The 21438-nt window shown below is 40.6% G+C and overlaps 1 protein-coding gene across 1 annotated transcript; it reads right to left on the bottom strand.

The window, feature by feature from the left end:
• Nucleotides 1-1035: 1035 nt before the first annotated feature.
• On the bottom strand, nt 1036-20629 carry Uhmk1 (U2AF homology motif kinase 1). The gene is made up of 8 exons (XM_050158198.1): nt 20198-20629; nt 18385-18677; nt 17566-17757; nt 15101-15195; nt 13733-13809; nt 13501-13599; nt 11783-11871; nt 1036-7721 (listed from the first exon to the last, which is right to left on the bottom strand). Exons 1-8 carry the CDS (start codon nt 20463-20465, stop codon nt 7575-7577), a joined length of 1260 nt encoding a protein of 419 aa, XP_050014155.1. The 5' UTR covers nt 20466-20629; the 3' UTR covers nt 1036-7574.
• Between the last annotated feature and the right edge of the window lie 809 nt (nt 20630-21438).

Here is a 21438-nt window from a genome sequence, read left to right as displayed (position 1 = left end):
TTTTTTTTTTTTTTTTTTTTTGGTTTTTCGAGACAGGGTTTCTCTGTAGCTTTTGGTGCCTGACCTAGAACTAACTCTTGTAGACCAGGCTGGCCTCGAACTCACAGAGATCCGCTTGCCTTAGCCTCCCGAGTGCTGGGATTTCCTCCTAAATCATAGGAAACTGGCTCAGTTTCATGAGACATTGAATCTCAGAACATTAAATATGACCCAAACACCTAACTGATATGCTCTCACGAATCATTACTATCACGCTATTTCATTCACTCCTCATAAACATATAACTATTGGCAAAATAACATCACTTGATTAAAGCATTCCGCTCTGCTAAAACACAGATTAGCATGCAAATCTCCCAACTGTGGATTTTGTTGAACCAGGTTATTTCTGCAATATCATATTTTTCCAAAAATAAAAAGTACAATTTAGTATTGGTAATTTGGGTTCAGTAGTTACTAAAATTAAACATAGTTTTTTGTGTGCATTTATTTAGTTGCATGTGTGCACATGCCTGTACATACATGTGCATCAAAGAACATCCTGGAGTGTCAGCTCTCCCTCCATCATGATTTCCAGGGAAAGCAGTTACTTACTCCATCATATGTGTGTGTGCGCCTGAGTATGTGTATGTATGCATATACATACATATATGTGGTGTGTGTATGTTTCTGCTGCTTAGAGAAGCCAGGAGGGGGCAGCACACCCTGGAACTGGAGCTATGGAGTTAAACAATTCTGGGAGCCAAATCTGGGTCCTCTAGGGAGCAGCAAATTCTAACCACTGAACAATCTGTCCAGATCTGGGGAAATTTTAATGAATTAAACCTAGGGTCTTATGCATGCTGGGAAAAATTACTGTCAGAAAACTCTGAAATAAAACTAGGGCAATGACACTCACCTGTAATCCCAGGACTTGAGGTGGAGGCAGAAGGATCAGGAGTTCAAGGCCAACCTCAGCTACACAGTGAATTGAAGGCCAGCTGACATACATGAAATGCTATCTTATTAAAAAGAAGAAAAAGAAACAAAAGAGCAGTTCTTTTTTCGTAAGCTTTATTTTTATCACTCTTATCCACCACACATCGGGAAGCTATCAACAGTGCATCGCATGGTGAGTCAGTTCACAACAAAACTCAACAAGGCAATTGTGTTTACAGAGGAGTTTTCAGCAGAAGTCCGCAATGCAGCTCGCTGAAACACAGTGCTCACACTTTATAGGGAGGTGGAGATAAAGTCCTCTGCTATCAGCAAGAAAACAGACGTCTGAAAGAGTGGTATGGAAATCAGAAATTTAGGGATTTGAAAAAAGAACACCTTGGTACTAAAACACATCTATCTACATTTAGAGTCCCACTTAGTTCAAACAAACAACAACAAAAGCCCAACCATTCACAAGCAGTAAAACACCATGAAAAACAGAACCATGGCATCAAGAAGTGCCAAGACCAACACGCTTCTGGAACATGGGGTAGACGGTCAGAGATGGCCCCTCGCTGCTGCGCATTGTTGCGCTCCTGTCCTCTGAGGTGAAGGTAGCCCAGCAGGAGCCAACACGCCTCAGAACTGGCTTTGGTTAGGTGATCTTTCACATGTGTTTAACCAGACCTTCTATGCCCAAAGCATGTTTGCAAGGGAGAGCAGTAGTAGGTTTTCATATTCAGAACCATTCACTCCAGTGCCGACACAGTCTCGAGTTCAGAAACCATGAAAAGGTATTGATAATAAAGGAATTCCTAGGAGTGACAAGAAAGATGGAAAAGATAGAGCCCTTTTTAGGAGGGGAAAAAAGGCCTTCTACCCCAGATCTGAATCTACTTAAAGGAGATTAAGGAATGTTAAAGTATTTTAAAATTTTTCAAAAAAAAAAAAAAATGAAGAATGAAAAATAAATTCTGATGGAAAAGATGTGACAGTTTTATATTCTGCTAATTACAGACGTGAAGATTAAGGTTTTTAACATAATAATAAACAGTACTTACACTTCTTTTCACAAGGTGCTGTAACTCTGCAGTTAGTGCATACTAATGCCACCCACTTCCTGTGCAGAAGGAAGACAGACGCTGACCCTCAGCTTCCTTCTGAGTCTCAATTTGCAATAGTAATAAAGCACAAATGCCCAGGGCTGGAATCAAATACTTTACAAAATTAGGACAAACTCAATATGGATATTTAATCTGGCCTCATAACCCTGACAACAATCTGCTGGGGAACAAGGATGAGGAATGTGTCGGAAAGGCAATGTTTTCATGCTACAGGTAATAACCTAGATTTTTAGATTGTGAACTGTATGCGGAAGTTATGTGAACTAAAGCCAGTAAGTGAGTCACTTTCTTCTTTTCTCTATCCACATTAATCATTCTCTTCCTTACTCTTAACTCTGACAGCCTTCTGGTGACCCACCTAATAAAATAACATAGTAAATGTAATTCAAGTAACTGAAGAGATTCTGAGAGGAGCTGACAGAGAAAAGGAAAGTGATTCCAACCAAGGATTTTATTTATTTTTATTTTATGTGCATTGCTGTTTTTGCCTGTAAGTATGTCTGGGTGAGGATGTTGGATTCCCTGGAACTGGAGTTAGACAGTTGTGAGCTACCGTGTGGATGCTGGGAATTGAACCCAGGTCCTCTAGAAGAGCAGTTGGTGCTCTTAACCCCAGCCCTCCAATGGAGGATCTTGAAGAATTACTAGAGGTACACTCACTTATAATAGTGGCTGCAGGTGGTAGCAGCCTGTCTACACAAGTTGCTCAGTAAGAAACAAACAAAAAAGCAAACAATTCCAGTTTTCTTCTCAGAATGTAACTAGCTTTCATTATACAGAGAAGTAGAATAAAGCTGTCTTTTGCACAACAGAGATTAACGTCACTCAGGCAAGTAAGAGCATGTCTTGTTGCCTTTTCATTAAAACACTAGAAACTCAGTTCACAAAACACACACCATCTTCAAAAGAGCCACCAATTTCTCTTCACACTGTTGTGACAGCTACCTAGTTTAATACTCAGGCAATTGTTTAATGAGGTTCCCAGGAATGCCAGCATTTAGAATGGTGTTAACAAACACAACTGCCTTGGTTATAACGCTCTGAAAGGCACAAATACAGCAAATTTAAAGCAATCATTCCTATAATAAGCAGCACAAGAACAGGGAAAGTGCTGAGCTACAGATAATCAATAGTTTATCAGGATAACAAAATTTGTGTAAACTTTTGTGTTTGTCTTATATCCTGAAAAATTCCCTTAATGATCATCTATAAAGTTTCCTACGAGAGTTGGGCATGATGGTGCACACTGTGACAAGCAGCACTTGGGAGGCTGAGACAGGAAGATCCTGAGCTGGAGGCCAGTCTAGGCTACACTGTGAAACCCTGTCTCCAAAAAGCTGTTTATTCTAAATGCTCCCTGGCATATATGTATTTCTTTGACAGCTCATTTCTTCTTAAAGTCATAGCAAAAATAGTCTAAATTGTTTACCTTCTTAAATATCTAGTACCTGCCAGCTGCTGGTCATGGTATGAAGCACTAGTCATCAGACAACTTTAGACATAGTGAACACCATCTTGGGGAGGACAAAAATCATGATCCATCCTGTGGTATCAGGTGAAGAAAGGATCAAAATTCATTACAAACGGGGGGGGGGGGGGCACTCTAAAAAACTAAAATATCCAAGCTTCTCCATGATTAAGAATCTAAAAATCCAAACACACCCAGATGAGCTCCACATGACAGAGACTCAAGATCAGGGTGTTCTTTGAGGAAGTTAGGACACCAGGTGGAAAGACCACAGACCCCTACTCAAAAGAAAGGCGAAAGCTGAGCACCTCAAGAAACAGGATTTCTTTTGAGCTAGCAGTGACCAAGGACTGGTCTGTATGTGACCACAATTTACAAGAAATAGAGAGAGCTGGAGCAATAAGGTTTGAGGAAAGAACCCTAACAAATGGAACGAGATCTCAGAATTCGATGTGCTGGATAACCGACCTTTCCATCCACATGCCATACTGAGATATATCAAGTAGGAATAGTTTTACACATGCATACTTTTTAAGTAAGCCAAGGAAGTTCTGGACTCACATGACTCAATCCAAGTTATTCCAAGAAAAAGTGACAGTGTAGTCATCACCTGGAGCTTTTGCTCAGATGAGGTTTAATATTCACTAGGAAACACAAGGCACTTGCTCATATGAGCCAGTTACACATCCAACAGATGGAAAGTCACGATGTGATCCTACCTGTACCCTAACCTGAAAAAAAAAAAAAAAAAAAAAAAAAAAAAGCTAGCCCGTACCCTTTGAGTGAGAGTCGGTAGACCACAGGGCTACAAGGGTCTCCCTGACTGATTGCCTCACCCACTATACTGTTCTAATTACCACCGGGTATGACGATGCTCATTTTCAAAAACTGCTGAAAAATACAATGCTATGTACAATAGGCCTAAGAAGTCAGAGTGAGAACTACCAAAAATAATAACAAACTGTCGGCCACCTGCCTTTAATCAACAAATTCAAAAGAGCCATGAAACAGCTTCTGATGAATAGTTTAATCTGCCTTTAAAGTTACTCCGCAGCTGAAGCCTGTACTTGAGGGCAAGTCCAGTGTAATAAGACACCTGCAATTCTTCTGCACTTCTCTGTGAGGCAGCATGGTTGGTGGCAGGTTAACATATCTCAACACTCTTTAGCAGCTATAGATGAAAGAGAAGGCTGTGCTTCTCTCAATGAAAACAGAGGCAGATGAGTAAAACTTTATTAGTCATATGATTCTAAAAGCAGCTGTAAACTTAGCTCAGGAGACAGCAGAAAGGGAGATTTCCCAAAGATAGCTGCTGTGCTAATGGCCACAAAGAAAGGAGGGTATCCAGTGCTAATAAACCTCTTACTGAGGTGCCCAACACTACTATTCTCTTCTAAATATAGTATTAGAGTTTTTATCATGGCTACTAGCCACCTCCTCCAAATACTTCTAAAGAATGCAAAATTCCCCAGGGGGCAATCACTTCCTATGCCTGATCTGGGCCAATGTGCCACAGTAGAGTAGTACCATGGAAGAATAAGGAAGGAAGTGGGAAGGCAAGAGGGATGGAAGCACAAATACTAAAATAGGGAAAGAAAAACTACCTGAGATAAAATTTGCCCCCAGAGAAAGGTGCTAATATGAATCCTTGCCTCTTTACCTTGCCTGGTCAAAGAATCCTAGGTTTTTAATAACTTCAAAGAATTAAGATTTCTGTGCATATATTTATTGTGAAAATTGCATCTTTTATAACATTTGGTCCTATTTAAGAAAGTCCTCATGGTATCAGAGGAGGGAGACTATGCAGCTGTCCTCTTTGGTAAATGGGTTAATAACTAGCAAACAATGGTTTAAATCATAGGAGGGTAGCCTTTGTTTTCAATTTTGTGGCTTCAATATAAAATATTTAATTCAATACATTTACTTGGGCCCACCATTTACTTCCTTAGTTTCCTCAAAATCAAGTTAGCATCGTCTGCAGTAAATCTACAGAGTCAAACACGACACACATTTATGAGTACATTTGCACTGATGAGGATTACAGAAGGCTGAGTGCAGAAATGTTAGCAGCATCCACCCGACAGAGCTTGGAAGCCTATCTGCAGTTTATTTGCAAGGATCTTTTTTGTGAGACAGGGGAACATAAGTCAACCATACTTGTTCTTCCAAAGAACTCACTTGTACCCTGTGACCACAGAAGCAGTCCCTGATGTAAATATTTATGCTCTAGGAAAGAGAAGGGCTTCACAGTACTGATTCTATGCTCTCTAATTCTGACTTGAAAACCACCCAATCAATTCTGAAAGATCTTTCTATCTAAGGAACATATCAGGGACCATGATGTAAGACTATGACGTAATCCCTTTAAAACAAATTTAACTTCATAAGAGGGAGCTCTGAATAATTTGATTTTACTAACAAATGTTGGACAATGTATTTTTCAACAGGGTAAAATAACTCATCCTTTAAAATGCAAATTGTAATGGAGCTTTCAGGAGCATACATGGCTCGGACATGAGAAGACTATATAAGCAGGCTGCTGTCAGGGAAAGAAACATGCTCTTTCCTAAGGGAAAATAAATAAATAAAACTTTCATTTAGGTAAGGAGACAGGGAAAATTCCAAACTGGTGTACAGTCTGTGGGTTATTCTGTACTTCCAGTGCTTTACTAAGTTACAGCTTTCAAAGCAACCCACTACAGAATAAGAAGAATCCATGCTCACAATCCTCAAGCCACAGTCCATCTGTGCCCACAAACTCGTGAGAACAGGCGCCCTCTAATCAAGGACACATCAGATCACTACAGAGCTTTTAGAAACTCAGTTTTGATTCCTTTCTACTTCCACCTCATAATACCCCAACCTTTCTTTACTCCGTTACAGTCAAAAGCCCTCCAGCTGCAGACAGAGGCAAAGGGGACGTGGGATGAAGGTGCAGGGCAGCAGGGAGGACACGGAGGAGGAAAGGATCCATGACTACCTTCTTTGCACTTTTCTCTTTTCCCTTCACTGTACAACAAACTTTTTTTCTGATCCACCTCAATTTCCCATTACAGCAGAAAAAAAAAGCTACATCTGAAGAAATTTTACAATTATCACAAGAGGCTCAGTACAAAACAGATGAGTTAATCTTGGGTCTAAAGTAGACCAAAGACTGGGATAATTTACATGTACAAAACCTTCTTTGTTCCAGTCACTCGGAAGAGTTTCAGTGTAACTCTGGTCTAGACTCCAGTTTGTTCTGCACTTTTTGTCATTTACATTCTATCAGCCAGACCAACTTTCGAGAAACCTGTTTGTCAAGTCTCACAAGTGTGAAACAGGCAGGAAGAAATGGTTATAGACTGTATTAGCTCACAAAACACACTATAAAGTACACTGACTCCAATTTCTCTATTCTTTCACACCTGCACACCCACCCAAGCACACATACTAGACATAAAAATTGTGCAAGATCAAGCATCAGCTTTCTATTGTAAAAGCCTTAATAGTAATTTTAAAAATGTTGATAGGCTCACTGCAGTTTCTTCAGAGGAATATTAAGTTCTACAGTACTCCCTTAAAAAATTCACAACTCATTGTTAAGAACACGGTAGGTAACTGCTGCTTGACAATGACTTAACATTATTAGAGCATCCAGTGCCAGCTAGAATAACAATGAGATACACGTGACAGTACAAACAAATAATCTGTGATGTCACCAACCCTAACAAATTTGTTAATAATATTCACTATGACAAATTACTCATCATTGCTTCATCATCACATGAAATGAATCTCTTTAGGTTACATACTAAAGAGCAGCACCTGCCCTACTGCACAAGTTAAGGGTGCCCACATGGGTGCTCTAACCCCCTCAATGTATAGCTGAGAGGTCTTGTCCTACTCAATGCCAATGTTTGCAATGCAGTCACTGTTTGGGCAATGGCTGCACATTAGTAGGATTAAATAAATGTACAAGGTACCCTTTAAAATGGGTAAAGGGGTGCTCCTGCATTCAGCTGTGGAATATAATAATCCAAGAAATGGAAGAGGAGAAACAGGAAATAGTCCTTAGGTTACTAATTAAAGCAAGGTTTGATACAGGTATCCCCTCTTGTAGGCACTCAGCGGGTAGAATGTAGCCACAACAAACTTTCCATCAAACATCCTCCCAGTCAGCAATTTCTGAGCAGCTTTGGAATCCCCAGCGTTTGCGTACTCAACAAAGACCTGCGGGAGGTTAGAGAAGACAGCATCATTTCACAGCAGTGAGTTCAGATTTCGTCAGTACTTTAATGTCTACCCAGTTACATGACATAGAAAAACATTAATTAAAGACATGTGGGACACTGGTCCTCTAAGATCATAACTGAGTTGGAAATTCATATTGCCTGGTATTTTACTGTACCTTTCTGGCATTTACACCAGTGTTTACCTGTGTATCACAGCTGCCTACAGTATTCAAGATAGTAATATCCCAGGTTTGTAGGTCAGCAACAACAGACTACAACATGCAGTCTAGGTGTTTTGTAGGCTCTATCATGCAAGCATAAGTGTGCTGTGTATCAGTTTGCACAACAAAATCACAGAAATACATTTCTCATACTCTTTCCTATTATTAAATGACACAACTGTGTATCACTTGGGGATTTTGTTAAAATACAGATTTTGCTTCTATTAGTTCAAAGTATAGCTTCAGTGTAATTTTTTTTTAGAAATTAATTCTCTCTCTGTGTGTGTAAGTCAGAGGATAACTTTCAGGAGACAGTTCTCTCCTGCCGCCTTATAGGATCCTGCAATTGAACTTAGGCCATCTAGCCTACCCACAAAAACCTCTACCCCAAGTCATCCTACCTGCCTGTGTCTGCTTCGTCACATTTCTTAACAAGCTCTGATGGCAATGCTGATAATCCACTGAGCACACTTTATAGTAGGTTAAAACACTTCCTTAGACTCAGCTCAATTCATCAAATTCTTAAGAGCTATCAAAGACAAGTTAGGTGAAAAAGCATACGAGTTTTAGTGAAACTCACAGGAGTAAGAAGTAGTAGATGACAGAGCCAGGTAAGGATGTAGAGCCCAGAGAGAAACTAACACCACAATAAAGAAATCTACACTCATAGAAGTACGTGATAGGAAAATATCTGAACAAAGCTACTAGCAACTATGCCTGTCAAAATATTTGTACAAGCTACAGACTGAAACTATAATAAAGAAGTTCAAATCTAGTGATTTCCTTTCCTGGAGCATCTGAATCCTTCCCAAAAGTAGAGATTGGAACAAGGAACCATGGACATTCTCTTTGCTGCCCTAAGCAAAAACGGCAGGGAATGGGAATGATTTGGGACGACTTGTTCTCAGTTATCTCACACATCAGAAAATGAATTGGATTCAAGAACTGCCTCTCTGCTCTCTCTGTCACTTACTCATTATGTCAAGAATTACCACCTGGTGATGGTGGAGCATGCCTTAAATTCCAGCACTCCGCTGGAATTAACTTTAACTCCAGAACTCACAGGCCTCTGTGAGTTCAAGGTCAGCTTGGTTTACAGAGTGAGTTCCAGGACAGGCTCCAAAGCTAAAGAGAAACCTTGTCTTGAAAAGAAAAAGAGAGAGAGAGAGAGAGAGAGAGAGAGAGAGAGAGAGAGAGAGAGAGAGAGAGAGAGAGAGAGAGAGAGAGAGAGAGGGGGGGAGAACCGGGGGGGGGGGGGAGGGGGGAAGGGAAGAAGGAAGGGAAGGAAAGAAAAAAGGAAGGAAAGAAGGAAAAAGAAAGAAAAGAAGGAAAGCAAGCAAGCAAGCAAACAAAAAGGAAATTCAGAGGCCTTTGAAAGCAATGTGAAAATGGATCCTCACCTTCCAGTTAGGTTCAGACAGGGTCCCAAGTCACCCAAGCTGGCCTATCATATTTTATGTAGCAAGAAACCTTTCAACTTGTTTTTCTGCTTCTGCCTCTGCTTCTAAAATGCTGGGATGATAGGCATGTGCCACCATGCCTAACTCTTCTATACACATTCTTCTGTGTTTTCAAACTAATTCACCTACAAATTCAGGCACATTCCCAGTTTTCACCTCTCCCTGCACAGGAACCCTTCTCTCATTAAAAAAAAAAAAAAAAGAAAGAAAGAAAAGAAAAAAAAGCCAAGTTCGCTTCCATGGAGTATAAAAAAAAATTTCTAATAGAGCTTCATATGCATGCATGTGTATATGTATGTGTGTCTGTCTGTCTCTGTGCATGTGCACAGGGGTGCAGGTGCAGGCCAGAGGCTGAGGACAGGTGTCTTCCTCAATTACTTTTCCATCTTTTTTTTTTTTTTTTTTGGTTTTTCGAGACAGGGTTTCTCTGTAGCTTTGGAGCCTGTCCTGGAACTAGCTCTTGTAGACCAAGCTGGCCTCGAACTCACAGAGATCCGCCTGCCTCTGCCTCCCGAGTGCTGGGGTTAAAAGCGTGGGCCACCACCACCCGGCCTTTTTTTTTTTTTTTTTTTTTATGACTTATTTCTCACTGTCTAGCTAGAATGGATGACCAAAAAACCCCAGGGATTCTCCTGTCTCTGGTTCATCAGTGCTGGAATTGTAGGTACATGACAACACACTTGGCTTTTTACATTGATATTAGTGATGTAAATGGGTCTTCATGTTTGGACGAGTCCTTTCCCCTCTGTGCCATACCCTCAGCCCCTAATACCCAATCTTTTATGGAATATTCCTAGGTGACCTATGATTAGTCATTCCATCTCATGTGAGTATTCTGTTAAGCATGATTTGTGTATGTGTGTATACATATTTGTTTTTTTGAGATAGGGTTTCTCTGTAGCTTTGGTGCCTGTCCTGGAACTAACTCTTGTAGATCAGGTTGTAGACTCAAACTCACAAAGATCCTCCTGCCTCTGCCTCCTGAGTGCTGGGATTAAAGGCGCGTGCCGCCACCACACGGCTGATGTATAAATTTATATCTAAAGAATTTGGACCTCTGATAGAATTTTCTAAGTTTATATATATTGGAAAGTGGAAAGGTGGTACTAATTTTGCCCCTTCAATATAACTATGTCTAAGATATGCACTGCTCTTGAAGACAAAGCAAAGATTAACCAATAATGAACCCATATAAAATGACAGGCAGCCATGCTGCTTTGTCTTAATTTCATCCTCAGAAGGTAGAGAGCCAGAAATCCCTGGAATAAGCCAGTCCAACAAGACTAGCCATATTCGCAAGCTCTGGGTTTAACGGAGAGACCCTGCCAAAATAAAGAGGAAAAGAAATGGGGAATGATTTCCAACATCAGACTTAGGTCTCCAAATGTACAAACACGCACGCACACAAACACACATGAAAATGAAAATAAAAAGTTAGATAAAATGATACTTGTCAGCTATTCAGAGACCTCATCTCTAAAATATGTCATTAATTGAAATAAAAGCATTTCCAAGTGGCCAATGATCAATAAGATATTATCTTCAATCAGCAGCATGGTGGTGGCATGTGCCTGTAATTCTAGCACTCAGGATGCTGGAACAGGAGGATTTAGTAGAGTACATAGTCAAGTGATGGCACCACTCCAGATGAACATGTCCAGTGGGAGACGGTCGGGAGAAGAGGGGCAACCGCTGTGCAAAGGCAAGGGCTGCTGCAGCACAGCCTACGCTCTACAGGGCAGTTCCCTCAAAGTGATATGCCTTGAATGTTAATAGCGAGTAGAAGAGAGACCTGAAATGTATTAATGTTCTGTTTCTCCAAAAGTAAAAATAACATAAACAAAGCACTTGCATGTTCTTATCCTTTTTTCCATGTTATTTATTAGAGAGAGACCTTCTAATAAAAATGATGTGATCATAGTTTTCACCCAGACATCTGACTGAGGACATATGGACCATCACAGGCTGGTCAAACTGAGACACCGCTCAGGCATGAGTGTCCACCCAGCAATGCTATTTTTCTTTAAATGATCACTAATCATTTTTATTGCAGTCAGAACCTAATCCAACTGGTTTTTCAAGTGTACTTAATATGAACAAAATTGAACCAATTAGCTCTCTCATTAAACCTAATTGAAACGAACACACAATTCAGCTTGTGTCATTGTCTACAATGGCTCAAAAATACATTTTTTAAAAACAGAGTTTAAGTGACTACAAAAGTCAAATATACTGTAAAATTTCTAGATGGGTAAAAAGCCTAAGAGAGTAATTATAATCTATACCGAAAAAAAATTCTGTACACCTTCCCACAGAACCCATCTAATACACAATTTAATAGTCTCCAAATAATTCTGCAATTATAAAAAATGGCTTACTTGTCCTCTGCCAGGATTTTCCTTTGGAACAAGCAGAGAAACCACTGGTCCATATTTCTGACACTCCTCTTTGACATCTTCTACAATATCTGGTGAGAGAACCGCATAACAGCAGGCCGGTTACCAAGTGAGAATGCAGGGACACATAGCTAAGTAGGGAAGCTATTTTCCTTACCTTAGGAAAAAAAGCTTAAAATATATAAAGTCAGAGCATTAACAATTTAATAGTCTATATTTAATGTTTTAAACTTCCCAACTGTCATTCTGTTTTTCCTGTTAAAGTCAACCAGCACCATGAAGTTACTACTGTATCTGTCAAAGTGTTATCAGCGTACACAAGCAAATATAATTTTATGTAGTTTAAGGAACAATTTCCACTTTAGTATTTCTTAAGTAGATCTTTGTAGTTTTCTAGATTTTATATTTATTTTAACTTATTACTTAATTTAATTAGTTTATTTAAGTGTTTTAACTGCAGATATACATGTGCAACATGTGACTGCAGAGCCCCTGAGGACAAAGAGGGCACTGGATCCTCTGGAACTGGAGTTATAAGACCACTGTGAGCTGCCATGTGACTGCTGATCCACCTCTCTGGACAGTTTTCCATATTATTAAATGAAATATTCTCATTTGGTTTTATGACTATGTACTTTTGGACAGTTTACTATATTCAAGAAATTACCCAATGTCTCCCAACTGATGACTACTCAAATATTTCAAAACTTCTTGATATTATAGGTAATACTATTTACAATTCATTTCACTTCATTATTTCTTGCAGCTGATATTCCAGAAATAGCATTGCTAGGTCAAAACTGACAAACTTGCAATGTTGTTACAATTATCAGGTTGTCTTTCCTAAGGGTCTAACATAAACTCTTTTAAACAGTGTAATCAAAAATTTGTTTTCCTATTCCCTATAGTTTTTGTTGTTTCGGTGCCCAGCAACAAAGACATAGCAATTTAGATTGAACTAACGTAAACTCACTCCTTTCTACCATAAATGTTTATTGGGTGCCTACTATGCATTCTTCCAAGCATGCTACAATCCAATTCTTAATCACAGTCATCAAGCCTGTTAGGTATGTGCACACTGGCTACTGTTACAATTTTAACTGTTTTCCACAAGTAAGTTAAGATACAATCATGCCAAGCTGCTGCTCCCTGAACATGGTACACTTTCTACTTGATGTTACTTCTTCCTACCACTCACCTTTTAGGTAACTAATCATTGAGCTCAGCTGTAACCACTGCTGTGAAAGCCCTCACTTATCACTCAAGCTAGGCTGAGCACCCTTTTTCTGTTGTCATTTGTATGTGTTTCTCTTGTATTACAAACAAGAAATAATCCCATGTGTCTGAATGAAAAGACTGTTAAAAGGCACAGAGAGAGAGAGAGAGAGAGAGAGAGAGAGAGAGAGAGAGAGAGAGAGAGAGAGAGAGAACAGAAATGACAGCACAGAGGAGGGACAGAAAACAGATCAGAAACAATCTTATGGGTAAATATTAATTTGGTAAAATAAAATGTCAGAGTCCAAATGACTTTATGAATCTAAAAATCACAAATATTTTAAACATCACAGAGTTCAATGGCCTGTTTAAATTTTGTGTTTAGAAAAAAACAGAAGAATCTTATGAATAAAATTCAGATTATACAGACACTGGTCATACTGTGTGTGTAAGAAACACTACTGTAAAATCTGGGAAGCACTAACCTTCATATTCATCTTCATTTTTAAGATAATCATCATCCAGCACATTGAGGAGTCTGAGCACTGGAGTTGGAAGCATCACCAGATCTTCAATATGAGGAGCTGTGAAGGTTCGTGACAGTGTGGTTAAATGTAATAAACTGAGGACCTGATCAAATAAGGAACCTGAGAATATATACAGATAATTGCCAAAAGACCAGGGAGGGGACATAATGACAGATACAACTTAACTTACCAAAAGGAATGCTAAAGAACGGGCTGCACAATGCCATCTCAGCAGGAACCCTTCTGCTTGGGTCATCATGAAGCATGCTGAAACATAACAAAGTCATTATGATTACTGCCAGATCTTCTGAAAGTAAAACTATCAGAAAAACAAAACAAACTCAGTGTTCATCTCAGCACCTCCTTTATTCTCGTGATTACTGAATCATTCCCCCATGGAGAACAGAGAGATCACCTGAGTAACAAAATCATGAGACATTTCTGACATAGTATCATGCTATGATTTAATGTTTCTGACTAAAAAATGAAACAGGAAAGCGATGCACACGCTATAGCACAGTGGGGCAGGGGCTAGACAAATGTTTAAGATAGCACAAAAAACAACAACAACAAACAAACAAACAAACAAAAAAAAACAAAAAACAAAAAACCAGGCAAACAAAAAACAAAAACAAAAACCAGAAGATAGTAGTGGGGTAATTGAATCTTGCCAAATTTTCCTAATCGTAAAACAATTTTATGTAAAAATTTATAGGCAATAATACCAGAAACAGACTATTGATAGTAGTAATATTCACACAGTATAGGCATTCATTTATAAGAAAGTAGAGAATAACAAAAGAAAATAAGACAGGAAAACAAAACAACAAGCCAAACAGATATCACTGGGAAGTGCAGGAAGCCAATTTTAAAAAAGCAGATTAAACTACAAGGGACTACTGCACTTACACCAGGTAAATATAAATGAGTCTCTGGGAAATCCTAAGAGCTACAGTAACCCAGAAACTAGGATTTCCTAAAATAAGCAGCCAAGACACTGTCATGGAAAATTCCAGTGAGAAAAAAATATTGGGAAAAGAATTCAAATGATTAAAATGGGGGAAGACAGGAAGACAGACAGAGGGTAAGTAAGATTTATTAGAACAAAACCAAGGAAGAAGAGTCAGATTGCAGGATAGGGAAAAAACACACCTTTTCCCCTCTCGTTTGTGGCTATGAGACAATGTCTCACGTGTAGTTTAAGGCAGCCTCAAACTATAGCTCTCCTGCCTCCACCTCCCAAACACTGGGATTACAGACATGCACCATCATGCCTGGCTTTTCTTTAACATTACATAAAAACAGCAGAAGAATGACACTTATATAACTAGAAAGGCTATCTTAATTGCTCTGCTTTGAGACAAGGTCTCACTAAGTAGCTCTGGCTGGCCTGGAACTCTCTTTGTAGACCAGGCTGTCCTTGAACTCACAGAGATCCTCCCTCTACTGTCCTGGAATGCAGGGATTAAATCAGTAACACAAATATAAATTTAAAAAGGAAAAAAAAAAGCTTTAACTGGTAAAGTCTGAAAAGCAAGTTATACTACGTCTAACATACCTTTTGATAAGGTCTCTGAGGTGATAGGCTGGAATTGCGGCATTCACCACTGCTTTACTGGCAAATATATGATCAATAATAGCAGAACTGTTTGCCTAAAAGAGGGATAAAAGTCTTCCTTAGGTTATTCATCTCAGCTCGCATGTATTGAGCAGTAGCCATGTGGGCACTATTCCATGAGTAACATGCGATACCTCTTCCAAGAACTTATAATCTTAATGGAGGAGACTGCATTATAGCGAATTTCTAGAGGCACTAATTAATACAATACCTGGCACTATTAACATCTTCAAAACTCAAGAATTACATTGAGATGAAATTTTATGAATGACTGTAATAGGTGGGTCGTAGTGCCTAATGATGAGTCTTTGTTAGTATTCAGGTGAAATAAACTGTCACTGAGAAAAAGGAGGAAGCATGAGAATGTTGCCTTTGTTACATTATCCACATTCCATTTGTAGAAGATAGATAGCATTTGCTCCTTGAGTACTGTGATGGTTAATCTTCAATGTCAATTTAGAATCACTGAAGACACTGGTAAGGTATACTTCTTGGGTACACCTGATAGTGTATGTCTAGAGATTAACTGAAGTGAGAAGGCCTACACAGCATGTAGGTGGCACTATCTCAGGGCTTGAGTACAGAATTAAGGAAAAAGGGAGACAGCCAACCAGGCACTAGAATGCCCCCTCTTGGCTTCCTAGCCACCAAGATGCAAACTGCCCTGCCACATTGCTACACTCTTCCTGACAGCATGGACCAATACCTCTGAAACTGTGATCCAAAATAAATATTTCCACTAGATATAAAAATGTAACTAACAATATGCAGCGAGTACTATACTAACTCAGAATGCACAACTGTGTAAATAACAAACATTCAGACATCCACAATAACTAGGATCTACTGGTTACTTTCTATGGACCACACACTATGCTGAAAAACTATGCCAACATTTCTTTTTTAGTTTTAGTACTCTTATAAGACATTATATTCATAATCTTCTTACATTACAGGAAAGCAAAAGGTTTAATGAACCCAAATAACTTAGTAAGAGGTGAAAGTAATATATAGTTGAGCTTCAGAATCTATGCTCACACAAGCTTGGCAATTTTGCCTCTGCAGAAGGTGATAAAACATATTATAACACTATACCTAGAGAGACATACATTTGAGATTCCATTAGTATATATCATGCCTCCAAATTTCACACAGATTTGAGTGTGACTTATCTCTGACGTGCTCTGGGCCAACTAGATACAGTTCAAAGGGCCTGAACACAGTCTAAGCTAATTTAAATGGCTGACCCATATTCAGATAGACACTAAAGAACACTTGGCTTGTTAGCTGTTGGGAAATATCATTAATAGAAAGAAAATAACATTGATTTTATGCCCATACATGGCATTTTTTGGGCCAATAATAAATTTAAGGTAATCCCACTAGAGAGTTAGTGTATTCTTTCCAAGAATCACTAAACCAGAAATCAGTGACTAGGGTTTAGCACAAATGAAACTATATTATAATGGTCACCTACTATTTGTTAGATGTTTGTTTGTTTATGCTTTTTCAAGACAGCATTTCTCTGTTCAGCTTTGACTGTCCTGGAACCCGGCTCTGTAGATCAGGTTGGCCATGAACTCAAAAAACTGTTTGCCTCTGCCTCCTGGGTGCTAGGATTAAAGACACGCACCACCACTGCCTGGCAGCTAGACATTTATTATTAAAATATTTAATTTCAAATACTTATTGCTTAAAACCAGATTCGATGATAATGTCAAAGTATTACATACAGAGATACTGAGAACATCATCATAATAAAACATCACAATACATCTGGAAAACTAATTAGGATGAATTCCTAACTTAGAGACATACAAAAATTCATTTCAGCTGGGCGGTGGTGGCGCACGCCTTTAATCCCAGCACTGGGAGGCAGAGGCAGGTGGATCTCTGTGAGTTCAAGGCCAGCCTGTTCTACAAGAGCTAGTTCCAGTTCCAGGACAGGAACCAAAAGCTATTGAGAAACCCTGTCTCGAAAATCCAAAAAAAGAAAAAAGAAAAAAAGAAAAAAAAAAGAAACCCTGTTTAGAGCCCTAGTTGTCCTAGAACTAGCTCTGTAGACCAGGCTAGCCTCTAACTCACAGAAATCCACCTGTCTCTGCCTCCCCAGTACTGGGACAAAAGGTGTGTGCCACCATGATCAGGGAATTTCTTTTGCCAGTTTGGGAAAATGCATTCAGACATTTCAGCAAATGCTTACTACACCCCAGGACCTAGATGAACAGCTGAGAGGCAGCAAGTCAGTGCATCTGAAGCTGTAGGAATAAGGAGAGGCACTGAAGTACATAGAGAACATGAAGGAGAGGAGGCGATCAGATTCTCTGACCAAAAACAAAGAAAACATCATAAAGCAAATTACTAAACTGATGAAGACCCCAAAGCAAAACCCTCGTGCACTTTACCTTCCATTCCTGAGATCTGACTGTATGTTTCAGTTTCATTCCTGAGAACATTTCCAGTAAAATGATTCCGAGGCTCCACAGATCAACAGCTGAGGTACATTCTGTATCACTCTGCAGGCCAGCCTGGGCCAAGCAATTTTGCAGCTCTGCTTCTGGAGCTCGATACCCGTCTGTCTGAATATACTTTACATCCTACGAAGATGAAGACACACTGCAGCAATAAGAAGGCTCTCACTTTCCATCCTTCTCTATCATTCTTCAAAGGCACAGCAGTGACCGACAAAACCAACACCATAAGCTCTAGTCCTCATCTACCACAATCCTTCAGCTTCTTTTAAGGTAGGTTAGCACAGAAAAGCTGCACGCATTCCATACAGTTGCTCAAAAAGAAGTTTTTTTTTTTTTTTAAAGACAGTCTCTTACCTATTATAATAAAGACCCTCTGCAAAACCCTGATAAATCATAGAGAAATGGGGATTTGCCTGGAATGTCACATCTGCCATCAGTCATGGATAAGAGTCCCAACACCAATGAAAGAGGAACAGCAACCCGGCAACTCACCTAATGCTGACAGACCGAAAAGCTTTCTATGTGGGCTAAGCAAGCTTATTAATTTCTTACTAACTTACTAACTCCTTCTACCTGACCCAAATTTATGTCCTTGTTTCACAGAGCATCACTGAAGTTCTTTTAATTTCTCTCAGAAGCACTGCAGTACTTTGCAAGTGCCCCTTTAGTCTCTAAACTGCCACTGTTATTAAAAACATCTGGCTTGGATCATCAGAGTTTAAACCATAATGGAGAAGAAAAGAATCTTACCTGATTGCCTTCTTTGAAGCTAAGTCCAAAGTCAATAAGCTTAAAGCACTCATTCTCTGCACTCCACAGAATGTTTCGTGGTTTGAGGTCTGCGTGGACATAGCCCTCGTGGTGAAGGAAAGCAAGGGCCTCCAGAACATCTCTGGCACAATGCTGTATCATCCACATGGAGCAACCCTGGTGACTGGAATATAAAAGCAATTCCGAAACACTGACATCCAGGAGTTCAAGCAACAGACAGCGTGATGGCACATTTGGAGGTAAGTGTATGGTAAAGACTCCATATAAAGTCACTACAAAAAGAAAAAAATTACAGTACTTTAAACGTCAAATTCATAGTAACTCACTACCAAAGTAGTTAACTCTTCTATATAAAACCTAATTAGTGTGTGTGTGTGTGTGTGTGTGTGTATGCGCACGTGCGCATGTGAGAGCTATTATAGTAAAACAATGGAATTTCCCAGGCCCAGTTTCTTGCAAAACAAACCATGCTTTTCTCAACCACTTTCTTAAAGGGACCTCCAGGCTTTGTGGTTGTGTGACCACCCAATCTCCCTACCAAACACGGCTGGCCCCCACACTGGCTCGCCACTGGCAACATGGCTTCTTCTTTTATTTTCATTTTCTCCTCCTCAGAGCAGCTGTTGAGATTTCAGCTTGCCTTCCCTGGGGTTTTTCTTTTAAACTCCCAATGAAATTGTCTTCAAGCATTTCCCCAGTGTCATGTGACCACTGAGGCAGTATGCCCCCAAATCTCCAGCAAGACTGGGAACCGACCTCGGGTCCTCTGCAAGAACAGCTGAGCTACTCTACCTCTTGCTCCCAGATAAGGATAACTATGATCAGCAAGAAACTTCCACTATTTTCCAGTGAGTAAACTCTTTGGACAGTGGGGTTATTTAAATAAAATAAAATACTGTATATGGCAGTAGTGGGTGAATATGCACTTAAGATGTCAAGAAAAAATTATTTAAAGTAAAAATGATAATATTAAGTAACCCTTAAAAACAAATTGATTGGTTGATTCATATCTTAAATAGTAAATAAATAAATCAAGACATTGCAGATAATATTTTAATGTAATCTCGCAGGGAATCAACAAGTAAAGAGTCTTGCACGAATTTTCCCTGACAAACATCAAGGTTATGGTGATACTCCACTTAGCAAGCTTAACAAAAGAAAAACACTAGTATCAGAAAATTCTTCTGCCAACAAAGATGTATTATAAAAAGGTCTTCAGTTTAAACATGGATTCTGTATACCACGATGTATAACCAATACAAGCTTGCATTCTGAGTATCTGAGTCACGAAAGTCTTACTGGAGCAAATGCAGAGCTCCTAAATTTCACTCTTCCATAACTTGTAGGTAATACTATATCCCCTCTCCCAAATCCACACTAAATATGTAGCATCTGAGTTGCTAATAAGTCATTAGCTGTCACTGATGTCACTGGATGCCACAGCCCTAGAATATTTTCCATTTTCTATTGGAAGGAAAAGATGCAAAAATTTCCACTCAAGACATGACAACCTAGCAAAGGAACGCCTTTCGCTGCCGAAGGCATTTCTCTATATGCTACTAAGTATAGGCTGAAAACCGAAGCCCTGCTATGTGATGATCACCTCCACCATACCTCAGAGCGCTGCAAAGGAAAGGCGGAGGGAAAGGGACCTGCAGCGGGCGATAACCAGTGAGGCCCCATCCTCTCCTCCCACCTAAAAGGACCAAGGGCCGGAGGGACGAGGGCGGCGCTGAGGACAGGTATGCTGGGAGCGGGACCTGGGCAAGAGACGGGAGACGGCCACAATTACCAATGTTCCTGTGACCCTGCAACTGCTCCAGCGCTGCCCTCTCTTTGCGGAAACCATACTCCGCGGCCGACGCCGCAGCCCCGGTGGTTCCCGGAGGCAGGAACTGCTTGAGGGCTCCGGGGGGCGAGCCCGGGTTGCCGCAGCAGCGCACCCGGTACACCGAAGCCGACGAGCCGCTGCCCAGGCGGCTCTGTACCTGCCACAGCCGCCCGAAGGCCTCCAGGAAGCGCGGCGGCTCGGCGCCCCAGGCGCAGCCGGACCCCGCCATGGTGCGGGCTGGGGCGAGGACACGCGAGCCGACACGACGCGCCAGGCAGGCCCGCGGCTCCCGCCGTCACATCCCCGCCCGGACCCGCCGCTCCGCAGGGAGGGGCTCGCAGAGCCCGTACCGACTCCCGGGACCTCAGGCCGCCATGACACCGGAAGCGGGAGTGCGCTCAGGCCCAACTGCCGGAAGTGGGTGAAAAGCCAATCCTAGAGGCTGAAGGAGGCGGGCCTAGGAGGGGCGGGGCCTCCACGGGGGAAAAAAGCTAATTTGTTTCGCAAAAAAATGCCTGTGAGATACTAAACTTAATTATTTGTCCTGGGTGTGTAGTGCAGTAGTTGAGTGCTTGCCTAGCATACGCAAGGAAGGCCGTAGGTCCAGTACTCAGCAACACACACGTCAATTTTTTTTTTGGTTTTATTTAATTTGTGAAGATTTATTACATTGGGATTTATAAGTTTGTGTGTTTATGCCACATGTGTGCGAGAAGGCAGAAGATATCATCTCTGGTGCTGGAGATACAGGTGTTTGTGAGCTGCCTTGTTTTGGTGATGGGAACTGAACCCCTATCCTCCGGAAGAACAGTATATGCTCTTAGTCACTGAACGGTCTGTACGGCTTTTTTTTTTTTTTTCTCCTTGAGATAGGATTTCACTGTGTAACCCTGGATGTCCTGGGTCTCACGCGTAGACCAGGATGGCCTCGAACTCACCAAGATCCACCTGCTTTGCCCTACTGAGTCCTGGGGCTAAAGGTGTGCACCACCACACCTGGCCTGTTGGCTATCTTATTTTTTAATTGCCTGTTATTGCAAGCTCAGTGCGACCTACCTGCTTGTTCGTCTGTCTGAAATCCATCATCACTATCTTCCTTGCTAGTATAACCCTGATTTTTGTTTAGGACAGTGACATGCATAAACGAAATAGAAGTACTCCCTCAGAGCCGGCTTTGACCACGCCTACAGGTCTGGTCAATG

This window comes from Alexandromys fortis, unplaced genomic scaffold (assembly GCF_014885135.2).
Source record: "Alexandromys fortis isolate MF-2015 unplaced genomic scaffold, M_Fortis_MF-2015_v1.1 scaffold_106, whole genome shotgun sequence".
Classification (NCBI taxonomy): domain Eukaryota; kingdom Metazoa; phylum Chordata; class Mammalia; order Rodentia; family Cricetidae; genus Alexandromys; species Alexandromys fortis.
The sequence above is the reverse complement of the archived record's forward strand: the minus strand, read 5'-3'. Positions and strand labels throughout refer to the sequence as shown.